General features: G+C 42.6%; 2 protein-coding genes across 2 annotated transcripts in view; one reads left to right on the forward strand and one right to left on the reverse strand.

The window, feature by feature from the left end:
• Positions 1-15,794, reverse strand: part of angel1 (angel homolog 1) — an 84,558-nt gene that overhangs the window by 16,462 nt on the left and 52,302 nt on the right. The gene's annotated exons all lie outside the window — the stretch shown is intronic.
• LOC311281046 (nuclear factor 7, ovary-like) overlaps positions 1-15,794 on the forward strand; it is a gene marked incomplete at its 3' end in the record, with an annotated part of 40,152 nt that overhangs the window by 8,642 nt on the left and 15,716 nt on the right. The window contains exons 2-5 of the mRNA XM_084393680.1: positions 5,961-6,056; positions 6,198-6,428; positions 6,504-6,526; positions 6,608-6,726. Of these exons, the coding sequence (XP_084249806.1) occupies positions 5,961-6,056; positions 6,198-6,428; positions 6,504-6,526; positions 6,608-6,726 (469 nt within the window). The remainder of the gene's footprint in view (positions 1-5,960; positions 6,057-6,197; positions 6,429-6,503; positions 6,527-6,607; positions 6,727-15,794) is intronic.

Here is a 15,794-nt window from a genome sequence, read left to right on the forward strand (position 1 = left end):
CTGTAAGTTCTCGTCTGCTTTGGCGGGCAGAGCTTACAAGGCCTGTGGGCAGGCCGCATCTTTGCTGCATGCCATGGCATTGCTTCTGGGCCACCAGGCCCAGGCACTCATGGACATGCACGATAGTAGTGCAGATCGTGAGCTCATGGGTGAGCTCCGCACTGCAACCGATTTGGCCCTCCGGGGCACAAAGGTTGCAGCTTCATGCGATCAGTCTGGCGATGTCTACCTTGGTGGTCCAGGAGCTCCATCTCTGGCTCAACATGGCGGATATGATGGAAGTGGACAAGGTTCAGTTCCTGGACTTCCCCATTTCCCAGGTTGGGTTATTCGGCGACACGGCGGAGAACTTCGCCCAACAGTTCTCCACTGTACAGAAGCAGACGGAGGCCATCCAGCACATCCTTCCCCGACGGCCTGCTACTGCTTCCATCCGGCCGTCGGGGGTAGATCCTCCGCCCGCCCGTTGCCGAGGGCGTCCCCCTGCGTCTACCTCTTCTCCCGCTGAGCACGTGTGACAGCCTTCACCCGGGGCTCAGCGTGGATCCAGAAGAAGGCGTAGCGCCCCGCCCACCTCAGGTGCTGCCAAGCCAGATGGTAAGCACAAGCGGTAGTGAGGTGGGCCGCCCAGGGATGGGATTTTGTTCTTGGAGATGGTACCGGTTCACTCCCTCCCCTCGGTGGAGGACCAGGGGGAGTCTTTGTTTGTGTAGGTCTGTTCCGCCACTGGCTCCCTGTAAGCAGGGCCAGCAGTACCTATATTTTCAAAGAAAGAGGAAATTTCTTTATCCCTGAGCATTAGCAGAGATGAGCTGTAGGTGTGCAACCCAGGAGCCTGACACCAACAGTCACATCTGTATCATCAGCCCTCATTATGGTGGCGTATCATATTGGCCGTCTGACGCTATTTTGAGATCCTCTGAAATGAGGGAAACGGGTAAGTGCACTTACATGTGCACGATTCAGTCTCGGGCCACCTACGGGCCTTCCGAGTAGAGTCCCTGTTTACTGAAGTTGTGGTTGATGGTATCTGGAATTCTGTTGATTCACCGGTGTAGCACCGTGAGGTGTTCCTGGCTGTTTCAGCTTTTTTCCTTATGCTAGAGACTCAGCTTCATTAGTTAGCAGTAATGCGTTCGAGGACCCGCTCATGCCTTCTCACGCACTCGGCTGCTAACTAAGGAGGCAGACCTGGTCTTTGGCCGCCTACGGGCTCTCTGAAGCTAGGTCTCTGCCTCCGAACCGTTGCCTCATTCTGAGTAGGTCTGGTACGCTGAGCCTTTTTGGGTGGTCAGTTGTAGTGCTGAAAGTGTTCCTGATCGTCTCGATTGGTTCGTGCATTTTTGACTCGGCTAAGGCGATTCAGTTCGTCCGGCACCCGTTCGGTCCGCTGCTGCCTGTGTCACTATGTGAGCAGGTAGTACCGTGACGAGCGTGGTTATCGCTTCCCACTGGTGAGGGTCGCGGTAAGGCCATTCCTCCAGCCGATATGGAAACAAGTCTCTATGGGATCCGTTTCTGTAATACTTGGGTTACAATGAGTTCATTGGGATCATTGTTTACTGTTCAGGCCTTTTTTGGAAGATAAAAAGCCCCCGTTCAGTTTTCACACAGCAGGTAAAACTGTGGTCCTTCAGTGTTTGCAACAAAGGACCTGCTGGATCAGTACTTTGGGCTCCACTCTTCCGCGAGACATTGGTCATCCCATGCCTGGCGTCTGGGGTGGAGGTCTCGGTACGGGTCCTTACCCTACGAGTGCTGCATAGCCAGGGGCTTCGCAGGTCAACTGAGAGGGGTTCCTTTCCTAAACAGAGAGGAACCTTTCTTAGTCTGGAGGTGAACTTGGTTTACATGTTCCCAGGGGACATGTCCGGTCAGTGTTGGGGTGAGAAAGGGTCCCACTGATTAATTTCAGAGACTCCCGGGGCATGTCTGAGACGCAGCCATCCTGGATGGTTTCCTCCATGTGTTGACCGCTTCAACATTGACTTTATGACCAAATTCACTAGTGGCCGTGGCAGAGTTGCACACTCACGTGGTGTGCTACCAAACCCTTAGCCGTGTACAGGTCTTGGTTTTCGAGTCAGTGACTCTAGACCAGATCTGGGGACATGAGCGCAGGGGCCATGTATAACGGGCATGTAGTCAGTTAGGTTGGGCGTGTCAGTCTACATTGCCGTCTTTTCGCCTAGAGTTTCAGCGAGGATAATTCAAGGGCTTCCTCGCTGGTCCAAACTCGCCTGCCACTACCTCCGATGGGGCTGAAGCTGGGTACGCTTCTCCACAGTAGAACTCTGGCCTGCTCAATCATGCTGCCTCAGGGCCTTTTCGCTACTCACTGGGAATAGTGGTTGTATCGGAATGGACTTACGCCAGGGTTCACGCTAAGGGCGTTCCCCGGTGAGCTTTCTTGCCCGTCAGCGTGCTATGTCAGAATGAAACAGTCTTCAGTTGCCCCGTTCCGGCCCAACTAGACTTATTCCTTGAGAGCCTTCTGACTTCCTCTGAGTCACTCAGAGATGGGCATCGATGGCACCCACAACGAGCCCTAAATGGCAGCTTGGTTGTGGTGGTTCAGTATCTACCTCTGAAAGAGCTATGGATACTAATACTTCTGCGTGAGCCCCCTCCATCTGGAGGCCTGCTGGTGATCTGAAGTTTAACCGGTTCGTTGGCGTTCTTAAAAATAAGAACCCCTAAGATGTTCGGTCATTTTGTCACTTCCCTACTGCACTAGAATTGTGTGGTGCGGCTTCCGCTCCACCTTTCTGGGTGACGTTGTTCTCATGGGCACGTCGCGGTGCGGCTTCTGAGGGGGGTACAATTTGATCGTCTGGTTCCTGAGCAATCTAAGGGGTCATCCTTCTTGCATAGCTCTTACCTTCTCAGAGACTTCTCCAATGCCATGCACTTGGAGCGGTCCCCTGAGTAGTCAGATAGCGAGTTAAAAACCTGTTTTAAGTAACAGTTCTCCTATTGTGTTTTACTCCTCAGAAGGTGGGAACTTGCATCATTTCAGCTGACAAAGTGTGCCTGGATCCGGGCCAGGGCTACTCCTGCAGGGGACCCTGGCCTGGATATATGCCAAGGCTCCTATCTCTCCTGTGATGGGAATAGATAGTGAGCCTGCGAGCGCTGCCTCGGAGGAGGCAGACCCAGCCATGACTTTTCTCTGCTTCTCTCGCTCTGCGGTGGTAGAACAGAACACAAAGTCTCGGTACCGGACTAACTACTTGTCTGTTTGGGGACCAGCAGAAAGGAGGGTGGCCATCATCTTGGTGGAAGTCCAAGGTGCACCGTGTCTACTTGGGTTAAGAGTCCCTCCATCTGGAGCGTGTGCTCTTTCCTAAGCGTTGACATGGGTGCCTCGCTGAACAGATATTGTGTTAGGGGTTGGGCGACATTACACTAATGTGTACTGAACTCATGGCTTAGTAGGCTCCTTCATTGAAGTCAGCCTCACTTAGCCTGAGTTTAGTGTCGGCTTGCTACGCCATTCCCCACCTATGGACTGGATAAGTGCGTAAATTTACTCTGGTGAGTTCTACGGAACCCTAGTGAGTTCCTCTGAGCCCCCTGTCGGTAGTAGACGTGGCGGAGCGTCTGATACTATTCCTATCACTTGTATGCTTGTGAAACTTGTGTTAGGTGGGGCCCATACATTGCGATCCCTACGGTGATCCCATATGTGTATTTCTCTACGACATGCTTCCTACAGTAAGCTTGTATCTTCCTTCGTTGTGTCCAGCACTGGAAGGCACTGGAAGGTGGCAGTAGTAGTGGCGTGTTAGAGGATCCCATACAGTCAGTACGATTGACTAAGTCGTACGTTACCCCGACTGAAAGGGAACATCTCGGTTACCAATGTAACCCTTGTTCCCTGTAGGAGGGAACGGAGACTTAGTCCCCTTGCCACTTCTACTGGACCACCGCTGACTGGGGCACGATCTGCTCCTCAGCGAAAAACAACTGGTAGGTGCATCCACTTCCGTGTTTATACCCGCAGGGTAAGGCGGGGCGTTGATTACGCACCTGCCAAAGCTTGTTGGCTTGATTTTAAGAGTAATCAGAGTGATCGGGCTCACTAGTCGTTATCCCATACAGTCGGTACGATTGACTAAGTCTCCGTTCGTTTTGTTTTCGTTTTGTCTGAGATGATGAAACTGATCAGGAAGTTTATTAATAAAGCAATCTTTAGTGGCAGAAGTGATAGGTCTAACATATTTGAGTCAGCTTTGCAGCCTTGGCTAAATTAAAGCCCCACTAGGTAAGATTTCCGTTTTGGTCAAACAACGACCCCTAGAGTCGCTGTGGACTACTTGTATTTAACGTTACTGTCGTAAATACCACTCACGCAGAGCAGTCTCTTCACTCACGGCCTGATCCCCTCCCCCCTGTATACCGGTCCCTGTTCAGTCGGATGGAAGCTGTAACGAGTGGAAATAAGGTGTGGCCCCTTTAAGAGCTGCGCGCGCCCTGTTTAACTGTCGGCAGTCTGTATTGTATGTGTGCCTCGAACACCCCGTAAGCTGGTTGTTTCTATTTGATGCTCATTCTTGTCCTATTTTTGTCTATCAAGTAATGCTGTGGACGGTAGAACGTGTGACAGACAGTTACACGAGTTCGATTGGGGAATAAACACAACGCGTTACAAATCGTCGGACATCGAACAAGCACAGCTAGCCTCCGAAGATGTCTAAGTTACTAATCCATCAACAAGAACGCCAGGTGCTTTTTAGCTCACACCAACGAGTGAAAGCTTGTCCGAGTGATATACAATATAAGCAATATACTTACAAGTCCAACAGCATGTGAGGACGTGTTGGGGGAAGTGAGGTAGCCTATGCCATAAAGCAGTCGAATTTTGTAGTTCTTTGTGTGCGCGGGGGTTACTACCCGAACCCCGAAGTTTAAAAGTACGATTAAAAACGATACAGACCCCGTCAGGCTATGGCAGACATGTCATTCAACCTATTGTAAGTCGATGTACCACCACAAGAGTCTTGGAAATATATTATGAAGGTTGAAAAGTTACCTAGTGCTGCTTTAAGTTTACACGAGACTAGATAATGATCAGAGATGTCATCACTCTGCTGCAGAATTTCAACGGCATCAACATTGATAATATTAGATCTAGGGTATGATTACGACAACGAGTAGGTCCTGATACATGTTGTCTAACTCCAATAGAGTTAAGAATGTCTTTAAATGCCAGTCCAAATGCATCTTTTCAAAATCACCAAAAATAATGACTTTATCTGCAACCAGAAAGTCCGCAAATTCTTTGATAAAGTCTGTATGGTGCCCTGGTGGCCTGTATACAGTAGCCAGCACAAATCTCAAACATGATTTATCATTTACACTATATATTGCTATATTAAGCACCAACACTTCAAAAGAATTATATTTTAAACTAGACTTCTTAGTAATTCTAAAAATATTACTATAAATAACAGCAACACCTCCCCCTTTGCGTTTCAGACGAGGTTCATGTTTATAACAGTAATCTTGCGGGGTAGACTCATTTACTCGTTTGGTTTTAGCCAGGTTTCTGTCAAACACAGCACATCTAGATTATAGTCTGTAATCATATCATTAACAATGAGTGCTTTTGAAGTAAGGCATCTAATATTCAGCAACCCAAGCTTTATCATTTGCTCATTTGTATTATATCTGTTTTTAATTTGTTGAACATCAATTACATTTTTACTCTTAGATGGGTTTGGAAGGTTTTTTTTAAGTCCTAATTCGGGGAACATATGGGGAACATTCGGTCTCTATATGATGATATCTAGGTGAAAGAGGCTCTATGTGATGGGATTTATCTGACCTTAGTGACGTGAGACAGCTGGCAGACGGTCGGTTTAGCCAGTCTGTCTGCTTCCTGACCTGAGCCCCAGATTGTCATGTTTGAGCTCTTCACTGTAATCTTGTGTTTTATGTTTTTTGTTCAATTCTAGGAGGAGCTCAATACAGCACTGAAGACCTTACAAGAGAAACTTAAACACAATGAAAAAATGAAAGGAGAGTTTGAGAAAACTGTTCAACACATCAAGGTGAGGAAACAGAATCAAAAGTCATGTATAGTATCACTGTATACAGTTATGATTTTATATAATGGATTCCAGTTGATATGAATGATGTGGTGTTGATGTGTGTCGATTGAGATGATTGAAGTGAATGTGATGTGATTTCAGTCTCAAGCTGAGCACACAGAGCGTCAGATTAAACAACAGTTTGAGAAGCTTCATCAGTTTCTCAGAGATGAAGAAAAAGCTACAGTCACTGCACTGAGGGAGGAAGAGGAGCAGAAGAAGCAGATGATGAAGGAGAAGCTGGAGGAGATGAACACACACATCTCAGCTCTTTCACACACAATCAAAGACATGGAGGAGATAATGAAAGCCAATGACGTCTGCTTTCTGAAGGTCTGATTTCAGATCATTGGTTGATCATTGGTTGATTGATTGAGTTGTTGATGATAAATGGTGTTTGTTCTGCAGGAGTTTCCAGTCTCAATGGAAAGGTGAGTGATCTGCTCCTGTCTCTGGTCTCTCTGGTTCTGATCCAAAGCCACTGCAGTTCTGACTCCTGAATGTTCTTCCAGAGTCCAGAGCTCACAGCCGGATCCACATATGGCTTCTGGCGCTTTGATTCATTCGCCACGATACTTGGGCAACCTGCTGTTCAGAGTCTGGAAGAAGATGCAGGACTTCGTCCAAAACAGTGAGTCTGACAGTAGAAGAGAGCAGAAGGATAGATAGATAGATAGATAGATAGATAGATAGATAGATAGATAGATAGATAGATAGATAGATAGATAGATAGATAGATAGATAGATAGATAGATAGATAGACAACTTTAAGGCAATTTTCTCAATGTTTCTGTGTTTTTGCACCCTCAGATTCCAGATTTTCAAATAGTTGTATCTTGGCCAAATATTGTCTTATCCTATCAAACCATACATCAATGAAAAGCTTATTTTTTCAACTTTCGGATAATGTATAAATCTCAATTTAAAAAAATTGACCCATGTGACTGGTTTTGTGGTCCAGGGTCACAGATTAGAAATATTAGATATAATGGCAGGTTAATTGAGTCTAACAGAGAGAGAGAGCGACACACTTCCTAATCTGAAAATCACGCCCACAGGGGGGAAAACAATCCAATTTGTGTCAAATTCGCTCGTTTTTTAGGTCGACGGCTTATAAAACTTTATTTCTGGATTTTTTAGCCTTTTTGTCAGTTGTGTCAAAGTTTTGGCTCATTTGAAAATTCTGTCAAGGACAGTCAATGAGATTTTTCAGAGTTTTGATCATTTTAAGGAAACCTGTAAGTTTGATCAGTTATAAAAGATAAAGTCGGAGTCAGAACAGTCTGAATGTCTGAGCCGAGGTTGGAGTTAGGAAAGTTACAATTAGAACATTTAGTCTCAGAATAATAATAATTTCTCAATCCAAAATAATTAGTTAGTCAAACACAACGGACCGTAAGAATAAACTGTTTTAAACGATACACAAACTGTCCACCTTATTTCTAGCTCCCATGATTCCATTTCCTTGCGTGAATTACGTTTGATGGGTAATCGCTTTAGTGTCTGGTAACAAATCAGATATGACTTTATTATATAAGTCGTTTGAACTACGTTTTAACGACCATGAATGTCTTTTAACTTATGTTTCATATACTAGTATATAACCGAAGCTCTAGATTGTTAAATTAAACATTTCTCATTCTTAGTGTTTTTTTAGTTAGCTTAGATATTAGCATTGCATACAGCTATCCGAAATGATTAGAGATAACGTTTTTTTCATCATATGCAATAATTTTCAATAAAAAACTTTGATAACAAATATGATACAAGCATACATCTAAGAATTAATTATGACATTACATGCTTGTAATTTAAAAAAAAATCTTGCAAAACACCTAAAAATGCAATTTCTTTCACTTTAACTATATAAATAATCCGGATAAAAAATAAAAGATTATTACATGGATTAAAGTTTGATTACATCAAGAATCACGAGAACAGCTTTAGATCAGGCATAATACTGGGGTCCTCTGTATTACACCACACCAGCAGAAATCTACGGCAGAAATCTCAACAGATTTATTAAGTTGGCTTGAAAAAGCCAACTTACTGATATTGTATTTAATCTTATTATTAAGTTGGCTTGAGAGAGCAAACTTACTGAAATCCTAATAAACTTATTAGTGGTGCTTGCCAAAGGCAAGCCATCACTAGTGTTCTCTTGCATATTTATTAATGGTGCTTGGCAAAGGCAAGGCATCACTATTGTTATTGCTCATACTTATTATTAGTGGTCCTTGCCAAAGGCAAGGCATCACTAGTGTTCTCTTGCATACTTATTATTCTTCTTTTTAGTGGGTGCTTGCCAAAGGCAAGGCACTCACTATTGTTATTACTCATACTTATTATTCTTTTTATTCCGCCAAAAGTTTTACGCGCTACTCCTCCCGCAGCTTTTGTCACAGACCCACATCATGCGGATTATTCGGGAATGGTGTGCTATGACTTTTAAGTGATTGGGGGTACGGTGTTCGCCCCAGGGGCGATAAAGCGGCCTAAAAATCCAATAGACTTAGCATTGCGACAAACTTTGATAAGTCATAGCTCAGAGCGAGGATTTCGCGGAAACGTGTGATTTACCACATTTTAAGAGGTTGACAGGCTCTGTAAGACCATACCTCACAATGGGGTAAAAGTTGCATCCCTGGGGGGCAGGAAATGCATGTGTTTTTCCTACTATGGTAAATTGCATAGGGATTTTGTATTGAACATAGCTCTGGATCACAGTGTCATAGAGACAAGGGGGTAGGCTCATTTTACTCAGATGACCAATCAGTCTCTCAGGATCATTGTGAAGCTATCAAGCCACACCCTAGCAACTATTTAGAGCATCTTAGCAACAAGTTCCATAGACTTCCATTGAAAGAGATCAAAGGGATATCTCCGGATTAGAGGTCGACAGATATGTTTTTTTTCAGGCCGATGCTGATCTTTTGAAATCCGGGTCGGCCGATGGCCGATAAATGCTGCCGATTTATTTTGGCCGATATTTGGCCGATTATGTGCTTGTTTTTAAACTCTATTTGAAAGATAAAATGTAACACAAATAATTACTTAAGATAGACAAGATTTCTCAACAAAAACATTTATTGAACACTTGACCAATCTGCACTTGTACAAAAGACAAAAATACCTTGAGATATGTTTTGTAATTGTACCTGAATTAATTGAAAATTTATTTGCTACATTTCAGATTCATATTAATTTGTTTTCCTTAAAATTTTAATAAACAGTAACTTAAACACTTTGCAGTTTGAATGATGTCTTGTATAAACAAAATGACGGAGTATGTTTTTATGTTTCCACTGTTCGATCGCATCCGCGCCTCACACACACACACACGCATAAGTAAATACTTTGCGACTTTAAACACACACGACTTTTCGATTGCGCCCGCGCCTCTCTCTCTCTCTCTCTCTCTCTCTCTCTCTCTCTCTCTCTCTCTCTCTCTCTCTCTCTCTCTCTCTCTCTCTCTCACACTCACACACACACACACACACACACAACATATTCCAGCATTGCAATCTTTACATCGCAGCCTGCTTCAGAGCTAAGGCGGAGCTACAGATTAGGTGTCCCTAAAGAACCCGCGTATCTAACAGTACAGTAGCTCTGCATTACATTAATTAATTTGCACGTGAGTTTTATTTATTTTTATACCATGTATTCTCCGTGTAAATTTATACACCAAACTGTGACACCCTTACCGTTTCGGTTCAATACGAATACATGTATCGTTCCACCCCTAGTCTACAGTGAAATACAGTCACACATTACACTGTTTGGCCAGCATTTTAACCTTGTTTAATCCAGCTACTAGCTAACGGTATGCTAAAGTTAGCTGCTGACTAGCGTCACGGGCAGCGAAGCGATGTTTCTGTTATGCTAACGTCCGTTTTCAGAGCATCCAAGAGAAGCACAGGCATAACAATAGCACCGAAATGAAGCACAGAAATCCGCATTGATATTCGGTCCAGTAGATAATGGTCGTTAAGGCACCAGTGCCGTATTAGCACCGGGACTGTCTGTAGCACGCTAGCAAAGCAAAGCCAGTACCTCACTAGCCTATAGTGCTTTGGTCTCTTTTTTATTACTTATTTTCTCTGCATTGAGTGACAACCCTCTCAAATATACTCAAACAGAACAAATAAGTCTCAGATTCTCTGTCTGTAATTGCAAAATTCTTATTGTGACATGATAGCAACCCTTCTGCTGTGCTAATGCAACCTCAACTACGCTATCAATATCCAAAGTAGCCGAACGTCATGTCGCCTATTCATATTTTTTTCTCGAAGTTGGCAGTAACATATCAAAAGTTTTTAATTAAATATAAAGGAGTTTTCTCCAAGGAACTTAGCTCTTTCCTTAGGCACTGAATGAGGTCTGCTCACTCTGCTGGAAAATAACTCTAGGCGCAGCGTGCGTCGAACACGTGTTCCACAACAACAACAACAACACTAGGCTGCCCACAGATGCGCCCGCCTAATAATCGGCTTGATATACTTGGATGTTGGCCGATGCCGATTATGTTAAAAAATGCAAAAAGATTAATCGGTCGACCCCTACTCTGGATAGAAGAGTCAAAGAAACATGAGGGTGGTCTCGTTTGACTCGGGGCAGCAAACAGCTAATCATGAATCACTTCGACACTTCCTAGCCCCTCCATAGCAACCATTGTTGAGCACCTTATCAACCAAAATCCATAGAGGGATATCTTCCATTCTGAATGTAACAGAGGCATGGGAGTTGGTTTATATATATTTTTACTGACAAGCAGCCTTTGGAGTGTCATGATTGGCAGCTGCCAGGCCACTCCCTAGCAACCAAACAGAGTACCCTAGCAACCATTTTGCAAGACCTATATCTCTGCATCAGAAAATCATATAGAGATGGGGGTTGGCTCTTTTGACTCATGCTAGCAAACAGGACTTCCAACATGCTACACATGCTAGCTATGAATAGCTACATGCTAATAGCAATTAGGTAAGTGCTAAATCATAACAAGAAAATGCTATGAACTCCAATAGTAACCATCTGTGAGAACTACCAACCACCTAGTAACACCATAGCAACCATCCAGAATACCTTAGCAACCGCCCTGAAGACCCTAGCAACTGCCTAGCAACACAACAACAACAACAACAACAACAGCAATTTTATTTGTATAGCACATTTAAAAACAACTGGTGTTGACCAAAGTGCTTAACAAGGCCAATAAGTGTAGACAATACAAGCACAAAACCAGCAAAGATACACATCAAAGAGAAAAAGTCGGGCACTTTAGGGTATATTAAAAGCTAGTGAGAAGAAATTCGTTTTCAGAGAAGTTTAAAAAAGTATCAGAGTTTGGGCAGATCTGATATTGGGGGGTAGGCTGTTCCATAGCTTAGGTCCATAAGCTGCGAAAGCATGGTCACCCCTATTATTTAATCTGGTCCTGGGGACAGAAAGTAAGTTCGAGTCCCCCGATCTTAGTGATCTTGACTTAATTTCTGGATGAAGCAATTCAGATAGGTACTGGGGAGCTAAGTTCTGTATAGATTTAAAAACAAAAATCAAAACTTTAAAATCGATTCGAAATTTAATCGGTAGCCAATGAAGCGAGATCAGAACCGGTGTAATATGTTCAAATTTACGTTTTCCTTTGAGAAGGCGTGCAGCTGCATTTTGGACTATTTGTAGATGGGTGATGTGTTTCTGAGAAATCCCAATATATAAAGAATTACAATAGTCCAATCTGGATGTTACGAAAGCATGCATAGCTATCCCAAAGTGCTTACCAGACAAAAATGGTTTAACCTTAGCTAAGAGACGGAGGTGAAAGAAGCAGGACTTTACCACCGCACTTATCTGCTTTTCAAGGGTAATGTTGTTATCAATCCAGACCCCCAGATTCCGAATACAGGTGGTACTGTGGGGTGACAACGTTTGGAGGTCGCAAACATATGTACTACGATCACTGGGGCCAAACACGATAATTTCCGTCTTGTTTTCATTCAGACTCAAAAAGTTACCAGTAAGCCATCATTTCAGGTCATCTATACAGTCCAGTAGTGGCTTTAAAGCAGACTTGTCGTCACGCTTTAGAGGCATGTAAATTTGGGTATCATCGGCATACAGGTGAAAAGAAACCCATGTTTAGTTAAAATAGAACCTAAAGGTAACATATACAGATTAAATAGTTCTGGCCCAACGATAGAACCCTGTGGAACCCAAGTTTCATTTTGGATGAGCACTGTTTCCCGATACGAACAGAGTAGCTTCTGTTAGACAAATATGAGCGGAACCATTTCAACACCATGCCCCTAAAACCTGTACATGCTTCAAGACGAGAGATTAAAATATCATGGTCGACCAGGTCAAAAGCAGAGCTAAGGTCTAAGAGGACGAGAGCTACAGATTGCCCTGTGTCAGTACTGAGCAGAACATTATTCATGACTCGTAAAAGTGCAGATTCTGTACTATGACATAATTTAAAACCAGACTGAAATTTCTCGTAGATCTGACTATCAGTTAAAAAAGACTGGAGTTGGCTCAGAACCACTTTTTCTAAAAATTTTGAAATAAAGGGTAAATTTGAAATGGGGCGGTAGTTGCTTAGAATTGATGGATCCAAGCTAGCTCTTTTAAGTTTCGGCAAGACCGAGGCATGTTTCAAGCTGTTAGGAACAACCTCGGTGTAGAGACATTTGTTGATAATAGACATCAAATCAGAACCGATAGTACATACAACCTGCTTAAAAAAATTGGTAGGAATCACATCTTGAAAGCAGCTAGTAGTTTTTAAAGTTGAAACAATCTCAACCAAAGAGTCAAGGGAAACAGGTTCAAAGACAGACCATGTAGAAGAACATATGGGAACTTCAGGTGGCATATAAATAGACAGAGACATTTGAGATCTGATCATTGAGATCTTCTCATTAAAGTATATTGCAAAATCTTCGCAGAGAGAATCAGAAATCTCTGGTAAAAGATTAGTAGTGGGATTTAAAGCAGAGTCAATTATTGAAAATAAAACATTGGGCCTGTTACTGTTGATTCTAATCAGCTCAGAAAAGTAGTGATTTTTAGCAGCTTTAGCAGCTTGCTGGAATGCGGCGAGGGAATTCTTTAAAATTTCATAAGAAACATGTAGTCTGTCCTTACTCCACCTACGTTCAGCCCTTCTACAGGTCTGTCTAAGTCAGAGAACGAACATTATAATTGATCCATGGTTTTGAAACATGATTAATTTTCTTTCTCCTTTCCCTGATTGGGGCAACAGCATTTAGAGCATTTGAGCAGACAAAATTAAAAAAGTTCAAGTGATCTTCAGCATCCAGGGAGCTCAATTATGGAGCAGGGGGCTTGTTCCGTAACTAAACCTGGGTATAATGCCACAAAGTCCTCCTTAGTACGTTCATTAAAAATTCGAGTTGTCCGTGTGCAAGTGTGAAGTTTATGTCTGGTGTCATTATTAGGCAGAGAAAACAGAATCGGAAAATGATCCGACATACCAGTATTACTGATGTTAATGTCTGATACCAGTAAACCACGTGATAAAATTAAATCTAGAGTATGTCCCTGAATATGAGTGTGTCCAGACACCCATTGATCCAGGTCAAAAGAGACAATAAGATTCAGAAACTCTTTAGAAAGTGGCTTAGTATCACAGCACACATGAATATTAAAATCACCCAGGATTAAAATTCTGTCAAATCTGGTGACCATCTATCCCCCACAAACTCAGCAAATTCATTTAAAAAATCCTTATTCGGTTGAGGCGGACGATAAACCAAGGCAAAAAACTTGGTTATGAGGTAATACCATGGTAGGTTCGAATGGGACCTCAGTCACAGACGAATGGGAGTTGGTTTATATCATTCATACTGACAAGCAGCCTTTGGAGTTTCATCATTGGCAGCTCCCAAGCCACTCCCTAGCAACCAAACAGAGTATCCTAACAACCATTTATCAAGACCTATCTCTGCATCAGAACATCGTATAGAGATGGGGGTTGGCTCGTTTGTTTCGGTTGGGAAACAGTCTGTAAATATCACCATGGTAACTGTGTATTCACGCCCTAGCAACTGCCTAGCAACACCATAGCAACCACCCAGAATGACATAGCAACCGCATAGCAACACCATAGCAACCATCCAGAACAACCTAGCAACATCCTAGCAACCACCCAAAGTACCCTACCAACTGCATTGCAACCACCCAGAACACCCTAGCAACCACCAAAAATACCCTAGCAACTGCCTAGCAACCACCCAGAACACCATAGCAACCACCTAGAACACCCTAGCAACCACCCAGAACACCCTAGCAACCACCCAAAACATCTTAGCAACTGCCTAGCAGCCACCCAGAGCACCCTAGCAACCGCATAGCAACACCATAGCGACCACCCAGGACACCTTAGCAACCCACTAGAAACACTCTAGCAACTTTAAATTACTTCAAACTATACTTTAAACTAGGGCTTCACAATATTGGGAAAATAAGCAATATGCGATATTGTTGTTGAATATTGCGATAACAAAATTTCTTGCGATATTACATTTCCCTAGAGAAATGCTAGTTTTATTAGCTATTTAAAAAAAAAATTATATATGTAATGATCATACTAAAATAAACAGGTAAGAGATATTCTTCTGATTTAATTAAATGCACTGTGAACCAAAGCAATTAAACAGTTCTCATCTCACTTTTTTTAAAGTGTTTTTTTTTTTTTTTTTTTACTGTCAAGGTGCAAACATTTAGACTTTAAAACACTATGAATGACTGAAAACCTCGGCATATATTCTGATTTCTGGTTTGCTGTTACCATAGACCTGCAAACACAAAGAAATGCATTACTCTCAAACATTACTTTATTCACATGTAACCATGCAATCAAGAGCATCTTGAAACAAAAACAAGAGCATTTTTTAACAAAATAGTCCCTTTCTTGCCTGTTTTTTTAAATAAAAATATACTATTAAACAAAGTTTACAGGCCTTAAATAAATTACTATTTAGTGGAAATACTAACATCCACAAGAATAAAATAATTAAGTATTAACATGTAAACATTAAGTAATAACATGTAAACCTATATTTCAGCACAGTGCAATTGCACTGCCATATGTGCTTAACAGTGAAACTGAAACAATTTTATTTAAGTTTCTTTTGCCAGGAAAACTAGCATATTGACCTTGGTAGGTTTTAAACATGTGCATTGGCATGTCACAACATTTCCTAATGTACTAAAAAGTCTCTCTGAAGGTGAACTAGTTGCAGGTATACAGAGATACTTCCTGGCTAGTTTACTTAGTTGTGGGCTAGTTTACTTGAGTTGTTGACCTGATGGAGTCGACACCAAGTGAGAGGGTCCATCTCACTCTCTATGGTGGGAGACACCAAGTAGCTGTTCAGTTCAGCCTCCACAGTGTGCGATGGTACCATAGATGACGACGGAGCTGGGGATGTCTTGAAGAAACTGCACAGGGATTTTTTGGCCTTCTTTAGGATGACATCTAATGGACCCATGCCCTGGTGATCTTGATTACTTAGGCTTTGCTTCTAAAATAGAGAAATAAAGTCAATATTGCAATCAAATCTAGTAATAGTGTATTATTATCACTTTCTATTGTGACATTAACATTTACCTTTGACACAGTTGCTTTAATTTCAGACATCACCCTGGCTCTGATGTCTGACACCTTGTCACTGC

The sequence above is a fragment of the Rutilus rutilus genome, assembly GCF_951802725.1.
Source record: "Rutilus rutilus genome assembly, chromosome: 21".
Lineage (NCBI taxonomy): Eukaryota > Metazoa > Chordata > Actinopteri > Cypriniformes > Leuciscidae > Rutilus > Rutilus rutilus.